Consider the following 17,586-nt stretch of genomic DNA (forward strand, 5'->3'; position numbering starts at 1 on the left):
ATGACACTCAACAGCTGGGAAGGTCGACGCCTGCGCGTGTAAGATTATATGAGTACATAGGTATAAAATTTTATTTCTTTCTTGTTTAAGGGCATTTGAACCATGATGACGTCACAGATTTAAAACTAATGCTTTGCACAAACTGTGACGTCATCAAGGTTCAAATCCCCTTAAAGGAAAAAATTTACTGGATTTTCAGTAATTAATCTAGTAATTCATGCATTATTTGTTTAGAATGTAGTTAGAATAAATATTTGAAACATTTAATATATTATCTACCAAAAAAGTAACTAAAAAATCGTACACTTTAAGCTGAGTTTATAAATATATTTATTTTCCACTTTCGTTAATTTAATGCAACAAATATCTAAACAAACTTTTTCTAATTTAAATGCGTTAAATATAATTTCACAGCCCTTTGACACACACTCTTTGAAGGCCTAAGCACAACTACTTCGCGAATGTCGTTCGCGAACGCAATGCGTGGGTTAGAAAAGGACAGAGATATATTTGTGTCCTTTTCTAACTCATGCTTTACATTCGCGAACGACGTTCGCGAAGCAGTTGTGCGTTGGCCTTGACACTTGAAACGATTGCATTTCGTTTCCTGCGCATGCGCTGACATATCCCACGCGGGATATTCCACACGGGATGACCCACGAAAAAAAACTTTGCATATCCCGTGGATATCCCAGGGACCTCCCAGGGATATCCAGTAGATGTCCTTGAGATATCCAAATTTCCGTCCCTTGAGATATCTCATGGGATATCCCTGATATATCCTAGGAATATCACGAGATGGAAATGGGATAATCGCGGGATATCCTGTGCTGTGAGGGGATACTGAGAATTAATAACCACTGCACATATGTTTCAGTTCAGTGCCGTAACTAGAGTTTTTAAGCATTGGTATATACTTTTAATATTTTCTATGTAATAAAACATTTTAGATGATTTTTTAATTATTATAACTTTTTAGTAATTTAATTTGCAACGTTAACAATTAATAAATAAATTGATTACTGTAATTCAATTTTTAATTATTTTTATTAATTTGTTATAAATTATTATAAATATTTATTAATTAATTTTATTATTTAATATGATTAATTGATTATTAATAAATAATAATAAATTCATTAAATTTTTAATTAATAGAAAATTATAATTAAACTAAAATGGAATTTAAGAAAATTAATTTTTAACTAATTTTATTATTTTTATATTTATTATAAATGATTGTAAATATTTATTAATTAATTTTATTAATTAATATTATTAATTTATTTTATTAATTATTAATATAATTAATTTATTTTATTAATTATTAGGTAGAGTAGAGGGGGGTAATGTAGTGCAGGGGGTAATGTAGTGCACTGGCTTTACTGACTAAACGAACGAATTGAATTACTTGCCGTTGGTATGGTAGGGTTAAGGTATCAAATTATAGTAATGTATATCATTTTGGCTTTATTGTTCTTCTTCTAAAAGAAGTTGTGGCGTCACTTCAAAAACAATAGATTTCGAAACCATATTTCCGTTTTTTTAGTGACTTGAAAAAAATGTAAGGCTCGTTAAAAAAGTATCAGGAAAGTGATTTTCCATGTAAAATTTACTTCTGAACACAAATTTAGTATTCTTTTGACGCTTAATTTTGTTTTTATTGAGATATTGAAGTCAACGTGAAGAAAGTGCTTGGGGGCATTGTAGTGCACGGGGTTGGGAGCAATGTAGTGCAATTATACAGAGTACCGTAAATATGTATTATTTAAACATGTAATAAGTTACGCTTATTATAAAGAATATATTAAACAAAACATTTTATTAAGTCACGATATACATTAGGTATACATTGGAACACGTCATTACAATTGATTAAGTTTATTGTTAATGAAGTGAAGTTGGGTTAGGTAATATATAAAGGGTGGCGCATATGTTCCATGCGCAGAACAAGCAGCTAAGATAAAGCTTTATTCACACTCATTACATGCTTTTTTTTTTTTTTTTTTTAATATTTACTTAAACTTGTTTAAATAACTTATCAACACCATAATCTCGACCAAAACGCTTTGGAGGATTAATAACACGACCACTTTTAGTTCTTAGTGGTTTTGTTGGTGATACACTTAATGTTTGAGAACTAATTGCTTCTGAACCATTCTCCTCTGGAATTGGTTGATCAGCAAACGAGGTTGCATAGTTTTTTGTTTTTTTCGAAGAAACTGGTTCAGTTACATCACACGACTTTGTATTCTGATTCGTTGAAGTTTCTACTATTGACGAAGAATCTGAGGTATTAATTTCATTGCGACTAATTTGAGATGGAGTTACAATTTCAATTTCTTTAAAACTATTCGAGTTATTTTTACAATCGATTACAAAATCTTCTTCAAACAACAAATCACTAGCAGCAAAATCTTCATTTTTAGTTTTAGCAATAAAACGTCTGTTACGTCTAAAATGATTGTCAAAACTATCTTTGATAATAAACGAGTGACTATTGTAACTTGCAATAATTTTTCCATATTGCCATTCTTTGGAATTTTTCTTAAAAATAACAAGATCACCTACATTTAATAACGGTAATGACTTAGCGTTTCGATCATAGTAATATTTTTGCTTTTCCTTTTTTTGTTTTAATTTATTTTGAATTTCTGATTCATTAAAGTTTTTTTTAAACAAGAGCGAATCCGTTACTGGTAATTTTGTTTTTAAAAGTCTACTAAAAAATAATTCTGACGGAGAAACATGCATGGTCGCAAGAGGTGTTGTGTTATATTCTAGCAAACGATATTGAAATTGATCGACATCATTTGCTTCAAAGCAGCGCTTAAGAATGTTTTTTGCAATTGCTACTCCTTTCTCAGCCAAGCCATTGCTCTGTGGATATCTAGGACTTGAAAATCTCAATTGGATATTATATTCGACTGAAAAACGCTCAAATTCAGAAGATCCGAATGGTATGTTGTCAGATTTTATGATTGATGGATATCCGAGTTTATCGAACAACTGACAAATTACACTGATTATGTGTTTTGATGTTTTGTTTTGAATTTTCACGGACATTAGGTAATTTGAGTAAGCATCAATAATCGCAATGTAATCTCGACCTGCGTATTCAAAGAGGTCGATTGCTACAATATGAAACGGATATTTCGGTATTTCTTCCTGAACTAATGGTTCTTTCTGATTATTTCGTTTGAATTTTTCGCAAATGTTGCAAGATGAAACTAATTCTTTAATTTGGGCATTCATTCCAGGCCAGTAATATAGCTTTCTTGCACGTGCAAGAGTTTTCTCAATTCCGAGATGAGGTAAATGTAGCCAAATTGATATTTTACGATGCATGTCTGTTGGGATGACCAATCTGTCATTTAAAAATAGTAAGCCATTTTCAACATGCAATTCCGACTTTAATTTATAAAAATGCTTACTCAAATCATCCAATTGATGAAATCGCGGCCAGCCATTTTGAACGTAATTACAAATTCGAGAATATTCTTTATCATTATCTAAGGTTTCCCGATAGAATGTGTAATTTTCTTCCGTAAAACAAACCGATTTTGTTACCGAATGAATGACTCCCGAAAGTTCTCTAATTTCCGAAATATCTGATAATTGTGCTCTTGATAAGCAATCAGCCACTAGAATTTCTTTTCCTGGTTTGTAAACAACGGTCATTTGCGAATATTTGAGAAGAAACATGAACATTCTTTGAAGACGCATTGTTACGTCATCAATATCACGTTTAACCAAAGTTTCTAGAGGTTTATGATCGCTTTCGACGATAAAATCTCGTCCGTACAAAAAGAAATGAAACCGATCACATGCAAAAACAATAGCTAGGAGTTCTTTTTCGATCTGTGCCCACTTTTGTTCACTTGTACTAAGGGTTCGAGACGCGAACGCGACAGGATGTCCATTTTGAACGAGTACACAACCGAGTCCATCCTTGGACGCATCAGTCTGAACGATTACTGGCAGCTTCGGATCATAAATCGCTAATACCTGTTCAGAGGTTACAATACTTAACAAATTTTTAAATTCCGTATCATGTTTGTCCGTCCAAACGAATTCTACATTGTTTCGAGTTAAATTTCGCAATTCCGCTGATTGCTTAGAGAGATTTGGAATAAACTTTGCCAAGTACTTAAGGAGGCCTAAGAATCTTAAAACGTCTGATTTATTTTTGGGTTTTTCCATTTTCAAAATTGCGTCCCTGTATTTTGAATCTGGTTTAATTTTCCCGTCCGACAAAATGTTTCCCATAAATTTCACTTCACGTAGTCGATACTGAATTTTATTTGGATTAAATTTGATATTGTTGATTCGAGCTCTTTCCATTACCACTTCCATGATCTGATCATGTTCAATTTCATTTTCCGCGTGAATACACATATCGTCAAAATACATCATTACTCCCGGAATATCGCCAAAAATTTCAATCATTTTTCGCTGAAACATTTCTGGGGCACAATTAAGGCCAAAAGGCACGCGATTGAATTTAAATCTACCAAAGGGGGTCATGAAAGTTGTTAGGTCTGAGCTCGCCTTATCAAGTTCCATATGCCAAAAACCCTTGTTCATATCAATAATCGAGAAAATTCGTTTATTTACTAATTTTGACGTTAAATCATCGATTGTCGGAATTAGAAAATGTTCACGCATAATACATTCATTGAGTGGTTTTGGATCTAAACAAATCCGAATATCTCCGTTAGGCTGTTCAACGATTTGTAAATTATTTACCCAATCGGTCGGGTAATCAACACGCGAAATGATATTGTTTTGTTCCATTGTATCAAGTCCCGTTTTAAGTTTTTCTGTCAATGAAATTGGTATCCGTTTCCTATAGTGAAGCACTGGCTTTGAATTTTCTTTTAATCGAATCGAAAAGGTTCCAGGGAACTTACCATAACCATTAAAAACGTCCTGATACGTATCCACGAATAATTCCTTTGATTCTATACTGACAACACTTCTCACGTCCAAACGTTTAACCAATCCTAAATTCTCACACGTTTCTAAACCCAATACCGGTTCACACCTGTCAGTAACAACTACAAATTCGATTAATCGTTGTGTTCTTAAGTTTAAATCCAAGCAATTAAGTTTAGTAGTACCAAAAATCTTAATTTTGTTATCACTGTAATCGAAAACGTTTAAGTCATATCGTTTATCCAGTTTTAATTTTAATTTTTTAACTAAATTTAAAGGAATGCAGTTAATATCAGCTCCAGTGTCCAATTTAAAAGTTATGATTTCATTTCCTACCAAAAATTCTTTTGTCCAACGCTTACATTTTGATCCGATTGAATCTAACCTAAAATTATTTTTACAGTTAAATTCGCTAGTTACATTGATATTTTTATCTTGACTGTTACCTTGTACATCACTCCAGTTGATTCCTGCGACATCTTGTCTGCTGTTATCACTTTTTTTAGTTTGCTTCGAGTCCCATATTGGCTTCTTGGATTTTCGGCACATTTTTTGGAAATGACCTTTTTTTGAGCACGATCGGCAGATGATCTCCTTCGCCTTACATTCCTCCAGATGACCAAATTTCCATTGTCCTCCACAGTTGAAGCAGACACGATTGTTAGCACCAACTGCTGTCGACACTCCATTTTCACTCGTTTTGACTGAATTTACCACAGATGTCTGCTTTGCGTCCAAGATGCTTTTATTTGTGTTGGCTGCTTCGTATGTTTTGCACGTTTCGATAACACGTGCCAGTTGTTCTTCATGACCATCTAGCAATTTTAATTGCAACTTCTTATCGTTAACACCAACGATAATTCTGTCACGCAACATGCGATCTTCATATGATTGTCCACATGCACATTGGAATTTACAGTGACGTACTTGTGTTCGCAATTGAGTTTCAAATTCAAGAAAAGATTGTCGTTCTTTTTGTGAAATAACATTAAATTTGTATGATTCCATGGCGACATTTCTTTGAGGCAAACAATGTTGATCAAATTTCTCCAATACATCGTTAAGTGTACGTTGTACAACTACGTCTCCTGTTGTCACCGTTCCAAGCAATGAATTTTCTGTTCCATCATTTGGAAACAGTGCATTGTATATGTCTGCCCCACCTGTACCAATTAACCAGATAAAATTTGCAATTTTTCTTGGTTCTGGTTCACTTGATTTATTATTAGCAATCATAAACACCATAAAACTGCGTTTCCATCTCTGCCAGTCATTTGCGAGGTTAGAACAGTCTAATTCCGGTAATACACGTTCGTTTGTTGCCATTTTATAAGAATATAATAAATACTTCAGATTTAAGTTAAATCCAAAAGATTGACAACTTAATGATGAGTTATATTAATGAAACGATTTCCTTTCTCATCGAATTTAGAAAAAGTGTGCACTGTTACACATTTTCAAACCAATTTACACTACTTCTTGTGTAGTTTTAATTTGATGGTTCCTTTATTTCTGACACCATGTAATAAGTTACGCTTATTATAAAGAATATATTAAACAAAACATTTTATTAAGTCACGATATACATTAGGTATACATTGGAACACGTCATTACAATTGATTAAGTTTATTGTTAATGAAGTGAAGTTGGGTTAGGTAATATATAAAGGGTGGCGCATATGTTCCATGCGCAGAACAAGCAGCTAAGATAAAGCTTTATTCACACTCATTACAAAACATGTATTCTTTTTGTAAATTTTTGCAGTTTTCTTTTAGTTTTATTTAACATAGGGCCAAAGAAATCTCTACTTTATAGTGCTGTCCACGAGACGAGACAATATCATGCAAAGTCTCGATCTCGTCTCGGTTTTTACATGCAAAGTCTCGTCTCGTGGGCATCACTCAGTTTATTTTTTTTTAAGTTTCTTCTGTTCCTAATATTATATCTAATAAAATAAAATCGTTTATAATATATTCTCTGCTTTTTATTTGACTAATAAAGTGGTGCACTACATTGCCCCACAAATTTTAGAATGTCGAAAAAAAGTGCCTTCAGTTTTTTGGATATAGAAAAGCTCCATCTACATCTACAAAAAAATAATGTACACCATAAATATAGCTAGAAACATTGTCTTTCCAACGTGTCCTTATTGATCAAAATTGGTTGAAAATTGCGACCACAGGAGTCTTCGAAAGAAAAGTGCACTACATTACCCCCTTCTACTCTAATATTATTAATTAATTTTATTAATTAATATTGTTAATTAATTTTATTAATTAATATTATTAATTTATAATAATAAATTAATTAAATTTTTAATTAATAACAAATTAAAATGAAAAGTTTTAAAATATTGGAAAGAATAAGAACAAATTTATCTCTAGCAAATAATCAGTCGAGCTGTCTACTATCCGCGAGAAAATGATAAACCCCTGAAAAATGTTCGAATTTGACTTGAAATATCTCTGTTAAAAAAATTATTTGAAAAAAATGAGAAATATTTTTGGAAAGCGTGAAATCTTATATGTTTGTATACGAAAGGCCAATATTGGAAAAAAAATTTGAACCGTACAGGTGCAGAATTACTTCACAGTGTACCCCATTTTTCGACATTTTCAAAAATGGTTGACTTTGGTACAAGATTTTACACGGAAGCGATTATTTAAAAAATTCGAAAAAATGACTATTTATTAACTGAATCTGTACAAACAAATTTGCTTTATAATTATTAAAAAATCTTAATTATTATTGTATTTATTAACAATAATAGGAGACAATGTTATCTCTGGTTCTAACCCACAAAGCACAGTATTTTTCTGCAAGTTTGCTGCAAGTTTTCCATGCAAAGTCACTCTCTTGGCAAGTTTGCAATGAAAACTTGAGGAAAATTTGCAGCAAACTTTCTAAAATACCTAAGAAATTAAAAAAAAATTTTTTTTCAAATTGCATATATTTTGATGAAGGATTCCTTCCCTGTAGGGAAGGTGACTAAAATATAGTGCGCAGCTCTAGATGTCATAGTAAACTACTGCGCATACATTTAAGTTTTTGCTATTTGGCGCAAGTTTGCTGCAAACTTGCAGTGCAAACTTGCGAAATTTGCATGGAAAACTTGCAGCAAACTTGCAGAAAATGTCTGTGCTTTGTGGGAATAGTCTAATTGAAATAAATCAAATTGGAAGTTGTAAATAATTAATCTTTTTATTATCTTACCCAAGTAGAAATGTCCGGAGTTAGGACGGAGTTAAACACCGACATGGTACTGACTCAGTACTGACCGTCGGTACTGACTTTCGGAACCCGATCAGTACTGGGAGTATACTGACTCCAAAACCGAATCAGTACTATGTCGGAGTTAGAAAAGTTCTAAAATCAGTACTGGCAGAAAACTGGCTTAACACTAAATCAGTACTGCGAAGGAGTTAAAAAAACAATCAAAATTTGTTATAATGTAATTAAACATTAAACATCGTTTGATTTATTAACAATTAAAATATTTGCAAAGATTTGTAAAAACATTATTCATCAACAATAATATCAAACATTTTATTAATTTATTATTAACTAATAGATATATTTTAATAATATAATAATAAATTATTATTAATTAATTATTTTTAGAATTATTACGTATTATTAATAATAAAAAAAATTTTATTTTTTAAAGCTGTATATATATTTTTATTTATTTATTTAACAAAAATTTTTCTTAAATAAATTTTTTTTTATTATTATTTTAATAAATAATTAGATTATAAATAATAAATAAATAATTATATTAATAATAATTTTTACCATATTATTATGATGTATCTATTAATTACTACATAATGACTTGATAAAATGTATATAAAGATATATGTATAATAATTTTTCTTGAAATAAATATAATATGCAGTGGATTTATTATTAAAGCACTGTATATATCGGTCCCACAATTCAAAAGGAAGTTTATGCGAGATAACTCCCGAGCTTGCGTGGCTATGCGGTATGTGTATTCGACTTGCGTCCTCGAGGTCTAGGGTTCGGTCCCCCGTGCGTGCGATATTTTTCCGTCTTAGTTTTAAGTGTTTTGTGAATAATTCTTAACAGTGTTACATAAAGTATAAGTTTAAATAATTAATAACCAGTAATAATAATAATTTAGTCATTAATTTAAATAAATAAGATTTAAATAAATAATGAAAAAATAAGAAAAATATTTTTTTAAAACTTATTTTAATAAAAGGAATTCTAATAATTAATTAATAATAAGTAATACTAATAATAATTATTAGTATTCAATAAATTACTCCCCATGCTTTAATAATTAAATAAGGAGCTTATACTGACCGCCGGTAAAAATCAGTACTGGACAGCGTTACCAGCCAGGGTTTTCCCAGTACTGACTTAGTACTGGAGTCAGTACTGCAATACTGGCAGTCAGTACAAGATCAGTACTATGCCAGTATTACATTTCTACTTGGGTAGCTGATTAAGAAAAACGAAATTCTTCTATTAATTACATTTTTCAACATTTATTTGGACAGTTTTTTTTTTCTTTAGAACAAGTGTAAAACGGTTGCGAAAACCCAATTTTTTTCGACAAAATCTTAACCCTGTCATAAATAAAAATCTGGCATGCACTGTATAGCCTATGTGAACAGAGATAACATTGTCTCCTGTTATTGTTAATAAATACAATAATACTTAAGATTTATTAATAATTATGAATCAGATTCGTTTAGACAGATTCAGTTAATAAGTAGTTCTTTTTTCGAATTTTTTGAATAATCGCTTCCGTGTAAAATCTTGTACCAAAGTTGACCATTTTTGAAACTGTCAAAAAATGGGGTACACTGTGATGTAATTTTGCACCTGTACGGTACAAAAATTATTTTTCAATTATCCTTTCGTATACAAATATATGAGATTCCACAGTTGCCAAAAATATGTCTCATTTTTTTCAAATAATTTTTTCAACAGAGATATTTCAAGTCAAATTCGAACATTTTTCAGGGGCCTATCATTTTCTCGCGGATAGTAGTTATTAGACATTATTGCAGTGTCATCGACACGACTTTACACGGAGAAACTTTTAATACCACTAATTCTTAAAACTGGTGAGACATTTTAGTATGTTAGGTTAGATTCAAGGGAAAAACGACATAGGTTATAGAAATTGCTATTGAGACTATCAAAAACACTCATTCAGTATATATTTTACAGTTCTTCAAAGGAAACTAACGAAAATTAGTATGTTGTTTTAGAAAGAAAATAATAATTTTTGCAAAGTTGGGAAAGCCATGAATTAAAAAGAAACACAACAAATTAATTGTCTATAGATACTCATAGAGACGATAGTGATACTTGGATCTGATGGTAGATGGCATTAGTGTATGTCACTGTAACTGTAGGTAAATATATTTAACACGACGTAAGAACCTAACCTATATTATTAACGCACACACGCACACGCAAGTAAAGACACGACGATTGGTCACGGAAACCGAAAGATCGCACGATTCGTTAGAAGTACACAGCTGAATCGTCCTTATATATTAAACGAGTGGAAAAATATGTGCCTTCGAGAGAGAGCATTTTTTTAAAATAACTTACTAATCAAATTATGTAAATAAGTAAAAGTCGTGAAAAAAATTATGTTATATTGAGGAACAGTTCTTGAATTTAATTTGGCATGAGGAGACATTCACGTTTATTAATAAAAGGTTTTTTTCTTTCATACACGTGTAAATTTCAACTTCGAAAACATTACGGTTAGTTCGCGACGTCAGGTGATGGACTCGGTAATGCTCGGGCGAAATCGGTTAAGTCCGCCCGCAGTCCTTCCAAAATTGGTATGTTACGTTAGAATGTCTGCTATATATTCTATCTATATGTGGAAAAAAGGTTAGAATTACCGTATTATTTCACAAACAAAAACTAGCATTTTATTCTTTTCTAAAGAAAAATAAGACTATTTCTAATGCAGATAGTAATTTTTGTACACCGAAGGTTGCTTAATATATAACTAACTTATCATATTTTTGTATTAATGTTGAAATTATTAGCACAACGCACGAAAAATCCTCACATTCTAACGTACTTTTAGAATAAAGATAACCAAATATATTTAATATTAGAAGAAAAAGTTTCTCCGTGTAGAACTATAATTTCTAGAAGTACTTTAAAGTAACATTAAAAAAACTAGACAGAAGTTATGTCTAGCCAATATCAAATTCAACTTGAATCTTTGACGAAGAGCGTTGGTCAGTAACTTCACAGTTATTTACCAGTCCGCCTAGAATCAGCGTCCGTGACAAAAACTGTCCAGTAACTTGAACAATCGAGTGGCTCCATGACAAATTTCTACTAGGGTAAGGCTTTTAATATTTAATTATAATCTAAAATGTTAACTGAAATTCATTTCTAATACCATTTTTATTAGTAAATTCTACGAGAATTCAATTATTTAAATACAAAAATAAATAATTTATTAATTTAATGTTTCTTGAAATTAAATTCTCATAAAAATGTTATCAACAAATTTTTCAAATCTTTAAATTCTTTGGACGAATTTTAATAAAAATTTTAAGAATAATTACATTTTTCTAGGAATTCGATTAAAATTGCATTAAAAATAATTGAAATTCTGCAATGAGTTTTATTATTTATGAAAATAATTGAATTCCTAAAAGAATCTTATTATTTATAAAAATAATTTAATCCCTGTAAAAATGTTATTCTTCATGGAAATAATTGAATTATTGCGAAGAAATTTATAAAAAAAATTTGTAAAGAATTGAATTCCTGTAAATTTTTTTATTATTTATGAAAATAATTGAATGTTTGCGTAGAATTTTATTCAAATTTTTTTAATAATGGAAATCTTTTGGAAAATTTTATTGAAATAGTAGATATTGAAAATCATTGAATTTCAGAAAACTTTTGAAAGTAATTGAAATTTTGACAAGAATTTGATTAAAATTTTGTAAAATAATTGAATAACAGAGAAGAATTTTATTATTTATAAAGAGAATTGAAATTTTGACGAGAATTTTTAAAAAATTTTTGAACACAATTGAATTTAGTAACAATGTTACTAAGTTAGTTAGTAAGTTAGTAACTAACTTACTAACTAACTATTCTCCCTGGAGAAGCTGAATTCGTTGAATTTTTACAAATCGTTGGCTTTGGTGTTTTATTTAAAGTAAAATTTCATTCATAGTTAAAAATAACACTAAAATAGATTATTTTAATCCTTTCATATAAATAAACACAATCTTGAATTCCAAAACAGCCTAGCACGTCACGATTTTGAAAAAAGTGGGGGTAAAGACCCAAAAAAGTAATTTTTTGTTTATTTTTTATATGGGAGTGGTTTCCAATGTATTTTTGTCATCTAAACACAATCGTGGGTCCTAAAATTGCCTAGTATGTCACAATTTTGAAAAAAGAGAGGGTAAAAAATATTTTTTTTATTTTTGATATGGGAGTCGTTTCCAATGTATTTTTGTCATATAAAAACAATCTTGGGTTCCAAAATTGTCTAGTACGTCACAATTTTGAAAAAGTTGGGGTAGAGAATAAAGAATTCACTAAAACTATAATTTACGGTAGTTTACTTGTATTAAAAATAACAATCAGGAATTGTCTCAAATTTGGCAAAAATATAAAACAGAATCTCAAGCAACAAAAAGAAAACTGTATATACAACTCACCCAGTGTCACCAATATAATCCAACATGCTGATTTTAAGCATCTCTTCCTTCAAATGCTTTTTTTATTCCCGGTCCCACGAATGGTACTGTTTCCGGTGAAGAGCACTTCCAGGACGAGAGGGTCAAAAAGACACCATGCACATACATACACACAGTGGTCGCGAAACAAAAACGGTACCACGCCCCCGATAATTTCTCCAAAGAGACTCCCCTCGTTAACTTTTAAAGACTCGCGCGTGACTCACGCGAACCTTTTTCTTCTTCTTGTCTCCTTTCTTTCTTTTTTTAATGCTACCGATAGACGTTTTAATTACTCCAAGATTCGTACGTAATGTATAATCATGTCCGGTTGCCGACTAATAAATATAACCTCTTGCGATTCTTTAACTTCCGGCCTTGATTCGCAACATCTCCTTGATGAATTATTAGCATCGAGTTGTCAATCCATAAACCGTTCATCGTTCAGATGAATATAGCATATCATATAGCATGTGTGTGTGTGTGATGGTCCAAAGAGAGTTTAGTGTTACAAGACACGCTCAACTTCAGACCCTGGTATTACTCTCGGCAATTACGTACGATATCCAGAATCCCGTTATCGATCCCGATCGATGCGGAACACGTGTATATATTCTGCAATGGGATAAGCGGCCAGACGATTGCAATGACGAAGGACTTCTTCGAATTGTGTTTATCCTTTTTTTCTTGTAATTCTCCTCTCTGGTTGCGTTTGAAAAAAACACATACTTTTTTTACAATTATTTTCAAGGAAATTTCATTAGTTTATCGAGAAAGAGAAAGAGAGAAAAATTGTTAATTATTCTTTGGAAAATTAAAACTCATTCGCAATATAACATTTTTTTTCTTATTTTATTGCAACTTTCTACATTCGTATATGTGGGTTGCAATAATAATAATAATTAACGTACCAATTACAGTTTGTGTATTTTTTATCATTATTCAATTAGTTTTCTATTTTAGAGAGAGAAAAATGTTTTATTGCCGCGATGTTGAAATTCATTAAAATCTCAAGGTTTTTAGAGTTTAATTGTATATTCATCTACAAGAATTGAAATTTAACTCCTGATAAAAATATTAAAATTCTATATTTTTTGGAGTACCTAAAAATAAAAAAAGAGTTTTGTTCTTTCCTGATTTTTCACTTATTCCTGGCAGAATTTGAGGCTTTTCCCTAATCTCTTTATAAAGAAATATTGAAGGGGAGTTCAATAACAAAAAAAAAATAATTTTTAGAAGTAAAAATTTGATTTAAAATTTTAAGTTTATCTTTCTATTTTAAAAATAAAATTCATTATTAATTAAAAAGAAATTAATTTTATTTCCCTAGATTATTTTCAAAAATATTCTTTAAAAAATCAATTATTTTTAATAAAATTTTATAAAATTTCAATTATTTAAAAAAAAAATTCAATTATTCAATAAAATATAATTGAAATATTTTAAAAACACAATTTTCCAGACAAATTTCCCAAACATTCTTAAAAAATTCAATTATTTTTAATAGAGTTTCAAAAAAGTTTCAATTATTTTAATAGAATTTTACAAAATTCCAATTATTTAAAAAAAATTTCAATTACTCGTTTAAAAAATTTAATTATTAAAAATAATAGAATTGAAATATTTTAAAACACAATTTTCCAGAATTACAAATAACTTTTCGAAACATAATTGACAATTCTTTAATAATTTTTTTTAAACTTAAGTATCTTAAAAAATTGAATTAAAACTGAGAAATCTTACATTTAAAATTTTTTTAATAAAATAGTTTAAAACTTCAGTATTTTAAAAATAATGATATTTTATATCTTTACAGGAAATTAAATTTTTAAAAATGTTTATTGAAGAAAATTTTTGAAAAATTCAATCATTTTCAATAGAATTTTAGGTAATTTCAAACATTATTATTTTAAACATTTTCAATTACTAATTGAAAATAATTACCTTCGAAAATTATAATTGAAACATTTTAAAGAACTAATTTTTCAGAATTTTAAATAAAAATTTTGGACATTTAAATTTTTTTTAATATGTTTATATTTAAATCATCTTAAAATTAACTAATTAATAAAAATTTTATTTGTAACTTTTTCGAAATTAAATTATTTCGAATTGTATTTTCAAAGTAATAATTCATAAAATTCTTCTTAAGAATTCAATTTATTATTATTACTTTTATAGATAACAAAAATATTTCAAAGAATTCAATTATTTTTAAAACTTTAAGTATAATTCTCCAAATGTAATCAATTGTTTTTTGAAATTCTAATAATATTTTTTTAAATTCTATGATTTTAATAGAATTTTAGAAAATTTCAATTATTTTACAAGTTTCTTAATTCTTGTTTAGAAAATTTCAATTATTTTTAATTCAATTATGAAAAATAAAATTACAATATTTTAAAAAATCGCCAATTTTTTAAAACTTTTAATTCAATTTTTCGAAACTTCTTATTTAAAAAAATTGTAATTTAAATCTTTTTAAAATTAATTAATTAAACATTTTAATAGTAACTCTTTCAAAATTAAATTATTTTTGACTTTTTATTATCTTTTAATGCTGCTTCTACAATAATAATAATAATGCATTCAATTGTTATTCATTATAAAATTCAATTATTTACTAATTATTAGATTAAAATTGCATAAATTCAATTTTTTAAATAATTTGTAACGAAATTTTTGAATAAATTAAATTTTTCTCAATTAAATTTCGCAAAATTTTATTAATTTAATAATTCTTTAATAACATTATTTAAAAAAATGTTAGTACCTATCAAAAAAATTGAATTAAAATTTTTCAGAAACATAATTATTTACAAATTTTAAATATAATTTTTGTGAAATCTTAATAATTTTTAGACAAATATTCAATTATTATTTGCTTCTTCACAGTAAATGGAATATTATCAAAAATGTAATTTAAAACCTTCTGAAATTAAATTATTTCTGAAAATTGATATTTTCTTGTAACTAAATTTTTCTTTTTAAGTTAATTATAATTAATAACTTTGATATAGTTAATATAGAATTTAATTACTTTCAGAAATAGGGAAAAATTTAGGTATTGTTTTAAAATTTCTTGTGTGAAACAAAAAAGTGTTTATTATTATTTAATTATTTTAAAGTTTAACGATTTTCAATTTTTTCAAAATATTCTCCTCAAAAATGGAAAAGAGATGTTGAAAAAATTTTTATTTACAAAAAATAATCTATAAAGAACGCCGAACGATAGATAGTTTATCAAAAAAGCCGAAGAATCGTGAGGTCTACAAGATGTAAATGTTACGTAACTATTAAAGGGTCTATTTCATATTACATAAATGTCATTCAGGAAAAATTTCACAGACCATTAAATCCAAAGGGGAAAAAAAGAAAACTATGTATCTTTCAAATTGACTCTAATCCACCTGAATTTAAAAAAAGAGATTAAAAAAAATTTTCTTTAAAAAGAACCAAGGTGTTTACTGTATTCAAAAATCGAACGATTAATCACAATTAGTAACCCTTTTACACGGAGGAATAGAATCAAAATTTTCCAAAGAGAGATGAGATCAAGAGATCTGAAGAATTGATAAATGGATGAATAAAAGTCAAATTACCATCAGTATTTTAGATAATAACTGTTGATCCAATCAGGAAAAAAATTAAATGCGAAATTTACGCACTTAGGACACGTATAACGTAAAGCAATGTATTTACGATATAGCAGATAATTTCTTCGATTAGGATTCAGCACTTCCTATTTATATGGATTTTTTTTTCATCTATGGGAAAAATTTTTTTCGTTTTCTTCTTGAACTTTCAACTCATAGAGATGAAAATGAACTGTTCCTCATAAATAACACATTGAATAATCCTGCGCGCTAACAGGAATAAGTCTTTATAATAAATCCAGTGGAATGCAATCGTAATCGTACGTGCGCAGCTTCCTTGTCACAGGAGCGCACTCTTCTTCATAAGGGAATTTCGTGAAAGACATTTGACTTGGAACAGTCAGTTGACATTAATTATTAACACAAACTCCTCTTCTCCGATTCCAATTTCAGTTACATACAAGTCCACCAGGAGCAATTAGCTCTCAAATAAGGGGGAATAATTTAAAGGCAAAAATAAATGGAGGGAAAACAAAACAAGTGGTTCTTTACTTTTATACTTTTTTACTTTCTGTGCTTTTTACTTTTACACATTGTAGACTTTCTATTTTTCTAAACTTTTTAATTTTTATTATTTTTATACACTTTTTTAATTTTTTACTTTTACTCGTTTTATAATTTTTACTTTTTTACTTTCTGTACTGTTTATATTTTTACTTTATACTTTTATACGTTTTATACTTTTTTACTGTTTACTTTTACACTTTTTTAGTTTTTACTTTTTACTTTTATACTTGTTTACTTTGAAACTCCTACACTTTTACACTTTTCTATTCTCAAGAAAAGAATAAATTCGACACAATAAAGAATCCAAGAAGCAATTGGTAAACAAGGGCGAATTTCCCCTCCCCAGACACGAAAAATTCGTTCGATTTTGCTCCTCGCGTGCAGACTTGCGCAAAAATAACATACGTGTAACGAGCGATTAATGTAAACGGAGCAACTCGACTTCCAAGAGTCGTCGGACTGTTCAGAACTGTTTTACTCTGGCTTTGCTCAATGCAACGCAGTGGCAAAGCAGCTCCCTTCCTCTACTCTACTCCTCGCAATGTCCGAGAGGTAGACGAAGAGGAGGGCAGAGGAGAGGTGTTATGGAGTTGGTTTCTCAATGTGGTGGGGCCACAAATGTGTCTATATAGTTGCACATAAGCGCGTGTGACACGCATGCATAGCTATCACCCACTCACACCAAAACAAAAAAAAAGAATGAAAGAAAAAAGACTGGACACTCTGTACAAATCGCATATTCATGCGGACGGGGAGGCCTGCAACC

The 17,586-nt window shown here is 29.1% G+C and overlaps 1 protein-coding gene across 2 annotated transcripts in view; it reads right to left on the bottom strand.

The window, feature by feature from the left end:
* LOC122509863 (rap1 GTPase-activating protein 1) overlaps positions 1 to 16,924 on the bottom strand; it is a 412,641-nt gene extending 395,717 nt beyond the window's left edge. The window contains exons 1-2 of one of the 2 annotated variants that reach the window (XM_043624154.1): positions 16,260 to 16,924; positions 12,640 to 13,359 (exon numbers count right to left, since the gene is read on the bottom strand). In XM_043624154.1, coding sequence (XP_043480089.1) covers positions 12,640 to 12,680 — 41 coding nt within the window. In that variant the 5' untranslated portion in view covers positions 12,681 to 13,359; positions 16,260 to 16,924. Of the gene's footprint in view, positions 1 to 12,639; positions 13,369 to 16,259 lie in introns of those variants that run through there. The other variant, XM_043624155.1, reaches the window with a different exon arrangement.
* Between the last annotated feature and the right edge of the window lie 662 nt (positions 16,925 to 17,586).

The sequence above is a fragment of the Leptopilina heterotoma genome, unplaced genomic scaffold (assembly GCF_015476425.1).
Source record: "Leptopilina heterotoma isolate Lh14 unplaced genomic scaffold, ASM1547642v1 Lhet_63, whole genome shotgun sequence".
NCBI lineage: Eukaryota > Metazoa > Arthropoda > Insecta > Hymenoptera > Figitidae > Leptopilina > Leptopilina heterotoma.